This window comes from Leptopilina heterotoma, unplaced genomic scaffold, assembly GCF_015476425.1.
Source record: "Leptopilina heterotoma isolate Lh14 unplaced genomic scaffold, ASM1547642v1 Lhet_256, whole genome shotgun sequence".
In the NCBI taxonomy this organism is placed as follows: domain Eukaryota; kingdom Metazoa; phylum Arthropoda; class Insecta; order Hymenoptera; family Figitidae; genus Leptopilina; species Leptopilina heterotoma.
The window spans coordinates 477,369-493,340 of NW_025110968.1; the positions used below are offsets into that span (position 1 = coordinate 477,369).

At 30.2% G+C, this 15,972-nt stretch overlaps 1 protein-coding gene across 4 annotated transcripts in view; it reads left to right on the forward strand.

The window, feature by feature from the left end:
* LOC122503292 (fibroblast growth factor receptor substrate 2) overlaps positions 1-15,972 on the forward strand; it is a 102,066-nt gene that overhangs the window by 57,549 nt on the left and 28,545 nt on the right. For all 4 annotated transcript variants that reach the window (XM_043613770.1, XM_043613768.1, XM_043613769.1 and 1 more), the window contains one exon: positions 202-584. In XM_043613770.1, the coding sequence (XP_043469705.1) occupies positions 202-584 (383 nt within the window). The remainder of the gene's footprint in view (positions 1-201; positions 585-15,972) is intronic.

Here is a 15,972-nt window from a genome sequence, read left to right on the forward strand (position 1 = left end):
ATAAACAAGTCCTCGACGTTCAAATCTCCCGCTCAGATTATCTCATGTGCCGGAAAAATCCCAGGCTAATGGCGCGAACCAAGTCCCCTTGGTTCTACAGCGTCCGCCGAGCGAGGCATTTATCCGATTGAGCTAATCTGTCGGTCTTATGAACTAAATCTAGTAAATGTTTGTTATATTTATTATATTTTAAAAATTTAGGCCTGTAACAGTAATGAAGATACAATATCCAGAGAAATACAGAATGCCTCACTCTCTGGACCTTCCATAAATCGAGCGCCAGTACCAACAGAGCCTAATTATCTAGATCCAACACCAGTTAGAAACAATAATCACACCAGCTCTATAATTTCTCATAGTTTACAAAATGGAGTCGGAAGGTTAGGCAGCATAGGCAGTAGTAATGGTCTTATGTCTCCTCAAGGAACTTTGGGATCTCCATCTCCACCTCTTACTTTACCACCTCCTCCACCTGTTCCAAGCTTAAATTCGTCCTCATTATACGTCAACGAGGAAGTACTGTCTTCTATGACAACTGAAATGGAGCATAATAATAACAGAAATGTTCGAAAGTCTATCCAAAGGTAATTACCAGGTTTTTGTAGCATGAAGTGATTTAAATTTTTTAAATATTTTCACAACCTATAAAATATATTATATTAACCCTTTAACGCCAGGAAAAATTTTAAAAGTACCTTTCCTTCTGAAGTTTTCATCATTCTTTCAAAATTTAAATCAAACAAGTTTTTAAATATGAGGTCAAATTCATAATCATCGACTTGGAAAACCTTCGAGTAAAAAGTTTAAAACAAAGTTTAGTAATTTAAAAAAAATCATTTAATACACAAAATCGTAACGAACGATGGCCTTAAATGTTGTTTAAAAAATGTGTTTTTCCCGGCGTTAAAAGGTAATTCAATTTTCTCATATTTCCCTTTAAAAAAGTATTGGGAGGTACGGGATTCCGTATTGCGAGTGCCAACCTGCCAATACGGAATTCGCGAAAAACCGCATTGGGTGTCGTGGTGAATACGGAAATGAAGGGATTCCAATGCGGTGCAAGTTTTAAGCTTTAAAAAAAGAAAATACGTGACAGGAGTAAATAATAAGTGCCAGTGTAAGAAAATACGAGTTAAAGGAATGAGAAAATAATAATAGTGAGTGTAAAAATAAAACGTTAAGAAAATGAGGTAAGTTGAACTATCAAATATGCTCTGTATGCTTCTGCCCTCTACTGGCGACTGGAAATATGTACTGATTGTGTGCCGCATTGTAACCAGCCTATGCCGCATTGAACTCATATTTGAGAGTTCAACTTACCTTTTTTCTTAAAGTTTCATTTTTACACTCACTATTATTATTTTCTCATTCCTTTAACTCGCTTTTTTCACACTGACACTAATTATTTACTTCTGTCACGTATTTTCTTTTTTTAAAGCTTAAAACTTGCACCGCATTGGGACCCCTTCATTTCCGTATTCACCACGACACCCAATGTGGTTTTTCGCGAATTCTGTATTAGCAGGTTGGCACTCGCAATTCGGAATCCCGTACCTCCCAATACTTTTTTTACAGGGTTAATATCTGTATTCTCAAGCGATTAATAAATAAATGTTAGAAAAATTTGCATAAAGTTTGAGGGGTTATACTACCCAGGCGCACTGCAAAATGAACGGATTTTTGTGAATTTTTTTCTTGGAAATTATTCTATGGATCTAAATAAAATTTTGAACCTATATTATACACGTTTAGAAGTATATAAAAAATTTTTATTTTTACTTTTGCTAGGGAAGTACCTATGATTGTATATTTTTATGAAAAATTCGCAAATTGGCATCAGTTTTAATATTTTTCTTTCATTCTTTAACTAAAAATTGACTTTAAATTCTTAATAACAATCTCAATTATTTATGAATCTTAAAAAGCGTATGTACTTCCCTAGATAATCTATCTAAGAAGTTACAGTTAAAATTCCAAATGAATCCGTCAAAAATTAAGCGAGTTACAGTGTACGCAATTTTGAAAAATGTAGTTTTTAGAAAAACGCATTTAAAATTTCAGGACCCATTTACTATATGACATTTTTAAAATAGCTACTTAACATTTTTATCACTTTTACTTTGCTTTCCCAGCAACATATAACCACTCCCGTGTAGAAATTTCCCTATTTGTCCCTGTCTCTTGTAGGGCCCTCGCTAAATTCTGACTAGAACCTCTAGTCTAGAAAAACTAGTCAAGTCCCTTTCGAATTCTAGTTAGATAATTTATACTAGAAAAATTCACTATAAAACTAACATAATCTAGTTAGGAAAACCTGGACTAGAGAAAACTGATCAGGACCTTATTGATTTCCAACTAGACAAACTAGTGTACAAGTATTATACATAAATTGTCTTTTTAGATAAATAATTCAGATTAATTAATAGAAAAACTTACCAGCATTATTTATTAAAAAATTTTGCATATTATTTGATTATTTAATTTTTCAACATACTTTAAAGAAAATTTCAATATTGTAGAATATTCTTGCAAAAAATTCAAATAAAAAAATTTTATCTGATAAAAATCTTTTTGACAATTAATAAAAACATTAATTAATAATTAAAATTATGTTATATTATTATAATTACAATAATTAATTGAATAATTATAGTAAATATAAAAATATATAAAGTAATGTAATTAGTAATGTATAATTGTTCAGTAATGTTATAATTAACCCCTTGGCTGTCAACGAGATTTCCACTGTTTCGGCCAAAAGTGTGTTGAAAAAATTTTTAATGGATTTTTATGAAACTTGGTACCCTAAGGTTTCTAGGGTCGCTGATTACGAATCTGACATCAGTTTTTCGAAATTCAAAATGGCGGATCCAAGATGGCGGAAATTTTTTCAAAATTCGTCGAATTTGCTTGAAACTTGTTACTCGGAGGTTTTAAGGGTCGCTGATTACGAATCTAACATTAGTTTTCCAAAATTCAAAATGGCGGATCCAATATGGCGGACGACAAAATAAAAAATTAATTTTAATGGCTTGAAACTGAATACTCGGGGGTTTTTAGGGTCGCTGATTACGAATCTAATATTAGTTTTCCAAAATTCAAAATGGCGGATCCAATATGTCGGACAACGAAATAAAAAATTGATCAGATTGGCTTGAAACTGAATACTTGGGGATTTTCAGGGTCACTGATTACGAATCTGAAATCAGTTTTTCAAAATTCAAAATATCTGGTTCAATATAGCGGAAAATTTTTTAAAATTTATTGAATTTGTTTGAAACTGGTTAATCTGACATCAGTATGATAATTTTTGGTGAAATCAAATTTCGATAAATACCCTGAAGAACTAATGACAGATTCGTAATCAGCGACGCTTAAAACCTCCGAGTAACAAGTTTCATGAAAATTCGACGAATTTTGAAAAAATTTCCGCCATCTTGGATCCGCCATTTTGAATTTCGAAAAACTGATGTCAGATTCGTAATCAGCGACCCCAAAAACCCCCGAGTATTACGTTCCAAGTCAATCTGATCATTTTTTTTATTTTGTTGTCGGCCATATTGGATCCGCCATTTTGAATTTTGGAAAACGAATGTCATATTCGTAATTAGCGACCTCGAAAACCTCCGAGTAACCGGTTTCAGGAACATTTAAGAAGTTTTTAACCACCTTTTTTAAGTTGCGCATAATGCTTCATGAACACTTTTGGCCAGTTTAGTTTTGCGCATATATGCGTCAGCGACAGTCAACTGGTTAACCCGTCGGCAGTCGCGCCTTTTTTAGTGTCTCACTTGCACTTTAAGAGCGCCCTATAGGTCGAGTAGTGTTGCGTGAGACTTTTTCTCACGGCGCGACCGCTGACGGGTTAAAATAGTAAAAATGTTGACACCACGTGCGTGTAAAAATTTCGAAGGCTTATATTAAAACCAAACCAAAAAAGTCTAAAAGGATTGACTAAAATATAATTAAACCAGAGCCGGAACAACCTTGAAGCACATGAAGCGCGTGCTTCAGGGCCCGTACCCTCCAAGGGCCCGCTGCCGAAGACAACATAAAAAAAATTTGTTAATGATTTTTAAGAAAAATTAGTCATTAGGTGTATTAGAAATGAAGTTAAATGTATTTCAATAAATTTCGCATCGCATCGGTGCATTTAAATCTTTTACAAATTCACATTATATTGTATGTTACATATTATGTAATACAATGATGTGTATCATTTTGGCCCAATTTTTTTGAAGATTGTTTTATTGTAATATCGGAGATACTGTTATTTTGTACAACTGGTAAAATAAATTAAAAATAAAAAAAAACTAATTTGATTGCTCCATATATAATAATTTTCTAAAAATTATCTTTAAAAGTTATTCTTACATGAAATCTTTTTCATTGAAAATATAATTGTAAGAATATGAAAAATAAATTAAAACTTAAAAAATTTAAGAATATATTGTGTGAGCATTTTATGTTAATACCATCATTCATTATATAAAGTTGAATTTAATTGGAATAAAAAGTAATAAATTAATCAACTCTATTTAAGAAATTTTTTGTCTGTTACAAAAAGCCTAATATGGTAGTTGTGGATGTAAATAAATAATTTGAATTAAGGTAGTTCAAATATTATTCTTCTATTTAAAACTAATAAAGCATGTAAAACTTTATTTCAGAGTATTTTATATTGAAAATCCTTTTTTATAGCTTTTTTGTTGATTTATATTTGTCGTACAAAATGAAGATTTTCATTTTAACAGTTGTACAACAAACAAAATAACAATATCATCACTCTCACAGCACCGGAATATTTCGGATATTCCAGATACGTTTTGGAGATATCGATTTGTTTGTGGCGATTTGGATATCCCTGAGTTATCTTGAAATCCTGGTGCTGTGAGGGCAGTTATATAATATAACAAACTTGACACAAATTTTTGTTTCAAAATAGTACCGACCCCATCATATATGTGGCATTCCACGTCAAGTGATCCGGGTCAAAAATTTACATGGAAAACTTTAAAAATTTGTAGTTTCTTTAAAACAAACAAAAAGATGTTTTCTATTTTAGGTTTTTCTGCTGTTTTTCAGCACTTTCTAATGGTGTAAACAAATTTTAAAAAAAATTTTGACCTTGAAAAATTCAATTAAAAAATAAAATTTCATTTTTTTATCAAATGGACATTTTTTATTTTTTTTTTATAAAGGTGAGGTTTTTTCCCAACAAAATGTATATGGGCAATTCCACGCAAGATTTACCTATGACCTTGAGAATTCGGTTAAACATATTTTTTTCTCAATCTATATAGAAAAAAAGAAATACGTGTTTTTTTATTTTTGTTTAATCGCCCAAATTTTCGAGTTATGAATTTTTGTAATTTTGGATTTGTAACTGTAGACATATTTTCAGTAGCTTATAAGTCTGAAAATATTGAGTTTAGAGAAAACTTGTCAAAGAATGAAAGTTTTAGTTTTCTTTCAACTTTTAAGAAATGTAAAAAAAAAAATTTTTTTTTTATAAACAAATTAATTTTTTTTAACTTTGGACCCTTTTTTTTTTTTTTTTTTAATTTATTTATACCTTATAATATACAGAAGATTTTCCAAAAAGTTTTGGAGTGGGCCGACGCGTTTAATGAGTTGTACAAAATTTTCAAAAATCACGTGCAAGGTGCTCGCGTTTTACGAAACGCCTCACAATGGAATTTTTTACAATTTACTTCTCAAAAAATGTCTACAGACTAAAATTTTCAATCGATTCGAGTGTTTTTTGTTTTAAATAAAAGGAGAACAATTTCTGAAGATATCTCTCCATGCAAACCTAAGAATCTTCAATTGTTTATAATTTTTTTTAAAAACAAAAAGTTAACAAATTAATTGTGTAGTTTCCTTTAAAAATGAAAGATTATTTTCTTATTTTGCTACTACACATGTCCTAAATCAGATTCAATTAATATAATATACGACCACCAAATAAATAGTAAAACATAAAATAATTTATCTAAACTGTTATAAACAATATTAGTTAACAAATAGTTAACTGTGGTTTCTCTCCATAAAAAAACTTTGTTTTTTCATATTCATATTTTACTTTAGGTTCATTTAATGAATACATCTCCCTTTCGTTAAAAAACAATTTTTAATTGTTATAAACAATAATAGTTAACAAATAATGAACTTTGGTTCCTCTGCACCAAAAAGAATTTTTTTCATAGTTTTCATTGAAGTTTATTACAAAAAATATATGTTAAAAAATAGTGAACGTATGAAATAGTTTGTTCAATAACTATAAACAATTTAATTTATATAAATTTGTATTAAATGTTTTTTTTCTTTCCTTGTGTTTTTGAAAATTAAAATAGAAAAATTAATTAAAATAAAATAAATGCAATTAATATATATTTTACATTAAAATGTTTATTGTTTTATTTTGACACAAACATTCTTTGTAATAAACTTCAATGAAAACTATGAAAAAAATTCTTTTTGGTGCAGAGGAACCAAAGTTCATTATTTGTTAACTATTATTGTTTATAACAATTAAAAATTGTTTTTTAACGAAAGGGAGATGTATTCATTAAATGAACCTAAAGTAAAATATGAATATGAAAAAACAAAGTTTTTTTATGGAGAGAAACCACAGTTAACTATTTGTTAACTAATATTGTTTATAACAGTTTAGATAAATTATTTTATGTTTTACTATTTATTTGGTGGTCGTATATTATATTAATTGAATCTGATTTAGGACATGTGTAGTAGCAAAATAAGAAAATAATCTTTCATTTTTAAAGGAAACTACACAATTAATTTGTTAACTTTTTGTTTTTAAAAAAAATTATAAACAATTGAAGATTCTTAGGTTCGCATGGAGAGATATCTTCAGAAATTGTTCTCCTTTTATTTAAAACAAAAAACACTCGAATCGATTGAAAATTTTAGTCTGCAGACATTTTTTGAGAAGTAAATTGTAAAAAAATTCCATTGTGAGGCGTTTCGTAAAACGCGAGCACCTTGCACGTGATTTTTGAAAATTTTGTACAACTCATTAAACGCGTCGGCCCACTCCAAAACTTTTTGGAAAATCTTCTGTATATTATAAGGTATAAATAAATTAAAAAAAAAAAAAAAAAGGGTCCAAAGTTAAAAAAAATTAATTTGTTTATAAAAAAAAAATTTTTTTTTTTACATTTCTTAAAAGTTGAAAGAAAACTAAAACTTTCATTCTTTGACAAGTTTTCTCTAAACTCAATATTTCAGACTTATAAGCTACTGAAAATATGTCTACAGTTACAAATCCAAAATTTCAAAATTTCATAACTCGAAAATTTGGGCGATTAAACAAAAATAAAAAAACACGTATTTCTTTTTTTTCCATATAGATTGAGAAAAAAATATGTTTAACCGAATTCTCAAGGTCATAGGTAAATCTTGCGTGGAATTGCCCATATATAGGTCAAAACGTGGGACAAGAACTTTTAACTGGTTAAATTAAGCATTTACTTCTGCAGTGTACCTGCCCAAAGTGGAATTTTTTTTACAATTTACTATTAAAAAATGTCTACAGTTTACAATTTTAAACCGATTTAAGTGTTCTTCGTTTTAAATTAAAGGGGAATAAATTCTTAAGACATCCCTCAAGGCAGATTTTGGGGATTTTAATTGTTTATAATTTCTTTTTCTACCGTCAGATTAGCTCAGTCGGATAGATGCCTCGCTTGGCGGACGTTTTAGGACCAAGGGTAAGTACCCTTGGTTCGCGCCCATTTGGCTTGGTATTTTTCCGACACGTGAGATAATCTGAGCGGGAGGTTTGACGTCGAGGTATAATGATGTGCACCGTCGATTATTGTCCGGTACACACCATTAGAGCTCGACTGTCGATAAACCGGTTGCACTCAGAAGAGGTTTTCAACAGTTTCCCTCTCTACTGGCGAGAAAACCCATTAGACGGGTGGTCCAGGCAAATGCGAGTACTCCTAATTTTCAAGTCGCTCTGTAGGCGCAAAAATTTAGAATAAGTGGAAATTTGAATAAGAGGATTCAATCTATTCTTATTTAGAATAAGAGGAAATTTTCTTACATACTATAGTATGTAAGAAAATTTCCTCGGGACACTTGTAAACGCTAGTATTAAGGCAAAAAGCGAGTGTATAAATAAATACTTTTTTCTAAATTAAAGTTAACAAATTAATACACTTTTTTAAAAAATGACGTTTATTTTCTTATTCCGTTGCTGTGCATGATCTAAATCAATTCAAATTCATCAAATATGACCACCAGATAATTAATAAGGCATAAAATAATTTATTTCAATTGTTATAAACAATATACAGCACAACAACGCACAGGGGCGGTGGACTGCAGAAGTAAATGTTTATTTTGACCAGTTAAAAGTTCTCGTCCTAAGTTTTGACCTATGAGAGAGTAGGCAACATTGAACCAGCGTCAACAGTGAACCACTTCAATTTTCTGAGAAATGACAGTAAAATTTTTTCTTATTCAATATATAAGATAGTTTTACCGAAACAATTTATGTTCAAAAATTTCCGACACATAGGTTTATTATTTATAAAGAAAAACTAAGAAAACTGTTTTTCACGTACAAAACAAAAAGTTTTGTGGAAATATAATGACGTTTTTTTATTGAAATAGGAAGTTTTAAAAATTAGTAAACTTGTGATTTATTTCGCTTAGGGTGTCAACTTCAATATTCCGATGTGATAAAGAATTTTAAATCTTACATAAATTTATTATAAACCATTCTTGTTGTGAATGTCATGTGTATACAGTGAGTGCGGCATCATTGAACCACCCGAAAAAGCAAAGAATTTTCAATTTTAAGAGTGGTAAAGTTGTCTGTTCAACTAATTAGTAAGAAAAATACTGGAAGACATGCTTTCATCACAATTGTCAACGAGATAAACTTAAACTGTCACTTCTGCTACGAAATCTGACATCGAAATAATATATTAATATCCTATATTAACAAATAATAACTATTTAACAACAATTTTCTATTTTTTTGAGTGGACAATAAGATTTTTTGCAATGTGTAAGTGGAAATATTATTTTCGAAGTAAATTGTAGTGTTTTATTAAAGGTGGTTTAATGTAGACACACAACCTTCAAAATAAGAAAAGTGTAACTGGTTAGAAAAAAATTAAATTTCATTATTTAATCATAATAATTTGTGTTTGTAACGTGTGTATTAACTAAAGAAGTACTTCAGTTTTATTTTGATACAAAAACCTGATCAAAATTTGTAAAATTTAATTAGTTCTTGGACTTTATAAAAAACCCGGTTCAATGTATCCTACCCTCCCCTACACTTTTTTTAGGGAAAAAACATCACCTTTATGAAACAAATTTAAAAAAAAAAATAAAAAATGTCCATTTGATAAAAAAATGAAATTTTATTTTTTAACTTAATTTTTCAAAGTAAAAAAAAATTTTTTTTCAATTTTGTTTACACCATTAGAAAGTGCTGAAAAAAACAGAAAAACCCAAAATAGAAAACATCTCTTCGTTTTGTTTAATAGAAACTATAAATTTTTCAAATATTCCATGTAAGACCAAAAATTTAAACTTTGACCCTCTCTAGTTTTTACATTTGTTTAAATAAATTAATAATATTTGGTATTTTTAATTGTATCTAATAGGACTACTGTTTGTGCAAACTTTTAACCTGAACGCAAACATTTCGGACATGGATCACTTGAGGTGGAATGCCACATATGTATTACATAATACAAAAAATTATTTTCGGCTTTAAAAGAACACACTTTTTAAACTTAAGTAACTGTTTTAAAAAGTTAATTTTAAAAAATTAAATTTATTTACATGCTTTTAAAACGAGGAAAACTGTCGAGGCCCTGATAAGAGCCCTATTTCATATCTAGTGAACACCCCACTAAAAAAACAAAAAAACACCCCACAGATAAAAAAATTCTTAAAAATGTAGTATAATTACTCCCTTCAATTGTATTCTTCAATTGTTAATTTTTTTTATTAAAAGTAATTTTAGAGATTTAATTATTTCACACTTTATTTAAACAAGGAAAACTGTCGAGGCCCTGATCAGTACCCTATCTAAAATCTAATGAACACCCTACCTGGGGTTCTGGCTAGGAATTCTAGTCAAACCCCTAAAATAAAAAAATTATTAAATAACTAAAATAATGATTGCCTTTCATTGATAATAGCTTCTACAACAAAAAGGAATTCTAAAACTTTATTAAAAAAAAATTTTAGTAGGGAAAACTGTCGAGGTCCCGACCAGAACCCTGTTTTAAATAGGGCAAAGTGGGGCATTTTCTGCACGAGAATTAGAATGATTAGGAATCCTTGCTAATATTAATAGGTAAAGATTAACTATTGGCGATTTAAACAGCTAAACTAGCGCTTATTATTCGTTATTATTCATTATTATAGATTCCTATAGGACTCCTATGGAAATGTAAAAGAGTGACCTATAGGTTTCTATATGAGCGATTCCACGTCAAGTGATCAAGGGGTCTTACGGTGCAATGTTTATTTTAATAATTTCTTACTCTTAAACAATTAAACATGAAAACTTGGCCGAGTACAGTTTCGAAAGGTTTTTTTATGCTCTTTCGATTGGAAATAAGCATTTTGAAAAAAAAAATTTTTGACCTAAAAAAATCGAAATTAAAAATAAATTTTAATTTTTGGGGGGGAAGGATACGATTTTTTTTTAAACGAAAGCTGAGGTTTTTTCCTAAAAGGACACATACACTGAGAGAAAAGAAGGTGCACTGCTGTTCATTTGGAGGTTGTGTATCGCAATTAAAATTTGGATCAACTGCGCACTCTAAAGGGGCGTGTAACGCGCCCCTTTAGAGCGCGCTGCTGACTCTTGGCATGGGACGCAGTGAGCTCGCATGGTCTCCATAACCTAGGTTATTTGACCATGCGGTCTCACTGCGTCCCACGAGTCAAGAGTCAGCAGCGCGCTCTAAAGGGGCGCGTTACACGCCCCTTTAGAGTGCGCAGTTGATCCAAATTTTAATTGCGATACACAACCTCCTAATGAACAGCAGTGCACCTTCTTTTCTCTCAGTGTATATGCAAAAGTGGGACTAGAATGTTTAAACATTGAAAAAAAGAGATTTCTACTGACGGAGGGCTCAAAACCCAGTTTTTGGCTCCGTTTGGTAGAAATCTCTTTTTTCAATGTTTAAACATTCTAGTCCCACTTTTGCATATATATGTCCTTTTAGAAAAAAACCTCAGCTTTCATTTAAAAAAAAATCGTATCCTTCCCCTCGAAAAATTAAAATTTATTTCTGTTAAGAATGAATTTATTTATTATTTAATAAAATATTAAATATTTAAATTATTTCACCCCGTAGTGAACGTCAATGCTCTAAGGAAACAAATAATTTTATTTAAAGGTAGTGGATTCCTTTTCATTCTTGGTTATCATTTTAACCAATCGGGTGAGAGCCCGTATTTTGGAAAGAAATATATTATTATGAATTTATTAATAGGATAATCTAATTTTTAAATAAAATCAGCAATAAAATAATATTAAATGACAAAATTTTATTATATATTGAAAACAATCGTTTATGATAATGAATTGTGTATGTGTTCTTTTTATGTTTGCGTTATTCAGTATACTCACTTTAACTGTGTTGTAGTGTCTGGAACCTTATATCAAGATTTATTTTATTATCTTTTTAACATTCTTAATATTTTTCACATATAAAAATACTATATCAATTAAACTTTTTAAATCACTTAATGAAAATCTCTGGAGTCCCTTCTTGAAACTTAAAGGCAACTATTGCCTAACTTCGGCTACTATGGCCAAACATACTTTGTTTCGCCAAGATTCACGGGCAACTGACAAGATTTCCCTTTGTCGATTCTTTTTATTGAACGACATTTTGGTGGGAAGGACCTACTTGTTATTGTGATATTACTTACTTGTGTACTATTACTACTTGTGTTATTACTTAATGATTATCTGCTACCTTGCAGATTTGTTTGAATGTCATTACCCCAAGTTATGTTGCTTGGATGAACCACTTTTTTTACATTGAGAAATATCGTAAGTAAATTCTACTTACTCTTAAAGAATATTTGACACAGTTTTGCACATTATAAAGTATCACAATCTTCATTTCATTATTTAGATCTTAATACAAAATTCCTTACTGAATGTTGTAATATGTGTGTTACAAAGTGTCATCATGTGTTAAAAGTGTGATTGTTACCTCATAAATCGACATGAATAAATGCTTATTGAGTTCATTTAAATACAATATGTTTTTTTACTAAAAATATAAAAATGTTACGAAGTCATACGTAACAATTTCTAATTTTGATTTTTTTTTGTCAACAAATTTTTTTTTTAAAATGCTTGTTTCCAATCGAAAGAGCATGAAAAAACCTTTCGCAACTGTACTCGGCCAAATTTTTATGTTCCCAGGCGGAAATTTCCCACTAGCAGGGTACCGCACCTGTACAGACGTCGGTAAGACTATACTGGCATGGATCCGCCTGACGACCGGAGCGGTGCAGACATTGTACTGGAACCTGACAATGTGTTGTAGTGGCTTCGCGCCTGGCTCGGTACAGATTTGATGCCGCCGAACAACCGGCGTTGTACAGGCATTCGTCCGTCTGGCAACCAGGACGGGCCAAATTTTGTTCCGAAACATGACTTTCTACTGGCGTTCTACTGGCATTCGTTCGCCTAGCAAGCGACGCGGGCAAAATTATATTCTCTATTGAAAAATATAATAAAAAAAAATATTTAATTAACTATGCATGGTGCATGTTAATTAACATTTATTTATAAATCATTTGAAGCATTTTTTACACATTTAACATTTTTTTTACACATTAAAATTCTAAACGCTCGCAGTGGGATACGAAGCCCAAGCCTATCCTAATCTACGCACCGAAGTCTAATACGCTAACCACTACGCTATTCGCTCGCTTGCGGATGTGAGAAAAATAACGCCAATATACAATATCGCATAAACAAAAACTTATATATAAAGTGAATAATAATTTTTACTCAAATATTTTTTAATATTTTAGCATTTTATTTATATTATGCAAATAAATTTAAAGTTTTATTATATTTTTATTTTATCTTCAATGTTTTTAATATTTATCTTTATTTTATTATTTAGGAATAATTAGTTGAACACTTCACTTTATAACTATTCGAAATCAATACAAAATTAACTAAAATAAACATTTGTAACTTACTGCGTTTCATTTATACTTTATAAATGTTTTTAAAAAAGAGAAAAAGATGAATGTAATTAATTTGAAAGAAATATTAAATATTAATTAACTCACCTTGCATAGTTAATTAAACATTTCTTTTATTTTAATTTTTAATAAAGAATATAATTTGGCCCGCGCTGGTTGCTAGACGGACGAATGCCAGTACAACGCCGGGTTCTTGGCGGGCTGAAACCTGCACCGAGCCGGACGCATTTTGCAATAGAATGACAGTGCGAATGTACTTTCGGCTCTTTAAAAATTAATAATACAAAAAATGTTTAAAGCATGATGGATTAAATTTATTATTATTAATTTTTATTATAAAAAATAAAAATAGCAAAACTTGTCAGATTTTAAAAGATATTTGTGGTAAGATTTTTAAAAGCGAATTTATAAAAAAATTATCCTATATAAAAATAAAACTAATTTAAAAACTAGTAACAATTACAATATTCTAAGCATATTCTTATTAATAAATTAATTAATTAATAATTTTTAATTCACTTATTTATTGATTTATTATCAATAAATAAACAAATAAGTAATATTAAATAAATCCAATCAAATTTATTTAATATTACTTATAATTTATTTATAATAAATCAATAAATAAGTAAGTAAATTAAATTAATTAATATATTAATAATAAAATAAATTACATAGTTCTCAGTCGGTAGAATGCCTGTACCGCTCGGGTCGTTAGACGGATCAATGCCAGTACAACGCCGGTTGCGAGGTGGTATAAATTTTGATCCGGCGGTCGGATTAAATCTTGTACCGCACCTGTACTGCCGGCAGTAGAAAGACTGTACCGAAAATCGGATCCGACTTTGTACCGCGCCAGCAGACATTCTCATCCGAATCGGTACAGACTGCCTGCACTGGCATTGACTTTCCAATTCAACCGGCGCGGGCGCTAGACGGTTGGACGATCCGGTATTCGTCCGACTTTTCCGCCTGAGTTTAATTGTTTTAGAGTAAAAAATTATCAAAATAAGCATTGTACCGAAAAACCCAAAACTTTCACCCCCTCCCCCTCGGAAAATATTAGAGTAGGTAAAAAAATATTTTCACCAAAAATCACTATCCACTAGTACTACAAAAGCCCCAAATTTAGGCACGATTGGAGAAAAATTTTTTTCCACCTTGATCACTTGACATGGAATCGCTCATATGAGATCTTATCTGGATTCCTGTAAGAATAGCCTACAAGTATGCATATGTGATGCTCCAGGGTGAAAGGGACATATCTTCCAAATAACTGTGGAGCCGCGCATTATAGTTTTTCTTGTGGGATCCTATAAAGGTCTAACAATAAATTTTTTTTAATTTATAGAATTTATTTTAAACAATTTATTGTAGCTTACAATTATTTATAAATCTTGAAATTATGCAAAATCGTGACTTCTGCCAATTATAGAGATAAATGTTTCATTCTTTTTGGAAAAACTTTAATTTAGCTACACTGAAAAAAATTTCTGGCACCCGTATACCAGGAATTGACTAGTTTGAATGGTTACGAGAGGCATCCACTAGGGAAACCTAGTTAAAAGACTAAGGTCAAACATAGTCAAAGTGACTAGAAAACTAGTTAATGTGGCTAAGCAAAATAGTCAAATTGACTAAGATTTTTAATAGAATTTCTATTATCCGATGACAAACAAAAAGTAAAGAATAAATAAAAAAAATAATTATTGTTTAGAACACATTCATAATTCACCTTATATGTATACATCTTAGAATTAACACAAAGTTAGGAAATAAATATTTAACACGGGGGGGACGCGAACACCTAACTCCAACGCATACGCACTAGCCTGGCCGCGATTTGTTGAGATATTTTTTAATCTGGTGATATCATTGAGCGCCGGGCAGAAAAGGTTTCCTTTTTACCTAAAGAAACAAATACGAAAATACTTAAGTTGATCTATAAATAATAAATAGACCCAAAAACTTAAGGGGCACACCTAGTGTGAGTGACTGAAAAAAGCGTCGATTTTTAGGAATTTTTTTCAGGGAAATTATTGCATCTAATTTTTTTTAAAGTTTTGTACATGTATATTTGTATAAATAGCAGTGAACATTTTGTAATTTTTTTAAAGAAAAATATCTTTTTTTTGAAGAGTTATTTGCTATATCCAAAAAAAATCAGTTTTCCCACTGCTGCAGTTATTGCGGCCTTCTGAGTGCCTGAAATAAAAAAAACCAAAAAGATTATTAAACTAGAAGATATTTGCCGTACAATGAGGCTCCAGTTTTTTGATTGGATGAAAAATAAAAATTTGGGATGCCAAAAACCATCGGATTTTTTTGGCGAAATTTAAAAGCTTTTTTCAAAACTCCGCCATTTTGTTGCAATTCAATATTTTTTGACATCCGAGGGTCATTGTACGGCAAATATCTTCTAGTTTAATAATCTTTTTGGTTTTTTTGATTTAGGTCACTGAGAAGGCCGCAATCACTGCAGCAGTGGGAGAACTTATTTTTCGGATACTCTGGAGATAGCGAATAACTTTTTAAAAAAAAGATATTTTTCTTTAAAAAAATTAAAAAATGTTCACTATTTATACAAATATACATGTACAAAACTTTAAAAAAAATTAGATGCAATAATTACCCTGAAATAAATTCCTAAAAATCACTGTTTTTTTCAGTCACTCACACTAGGTGTGCCCCTTGATAATATTATAGAAAAAGAGATTTTAT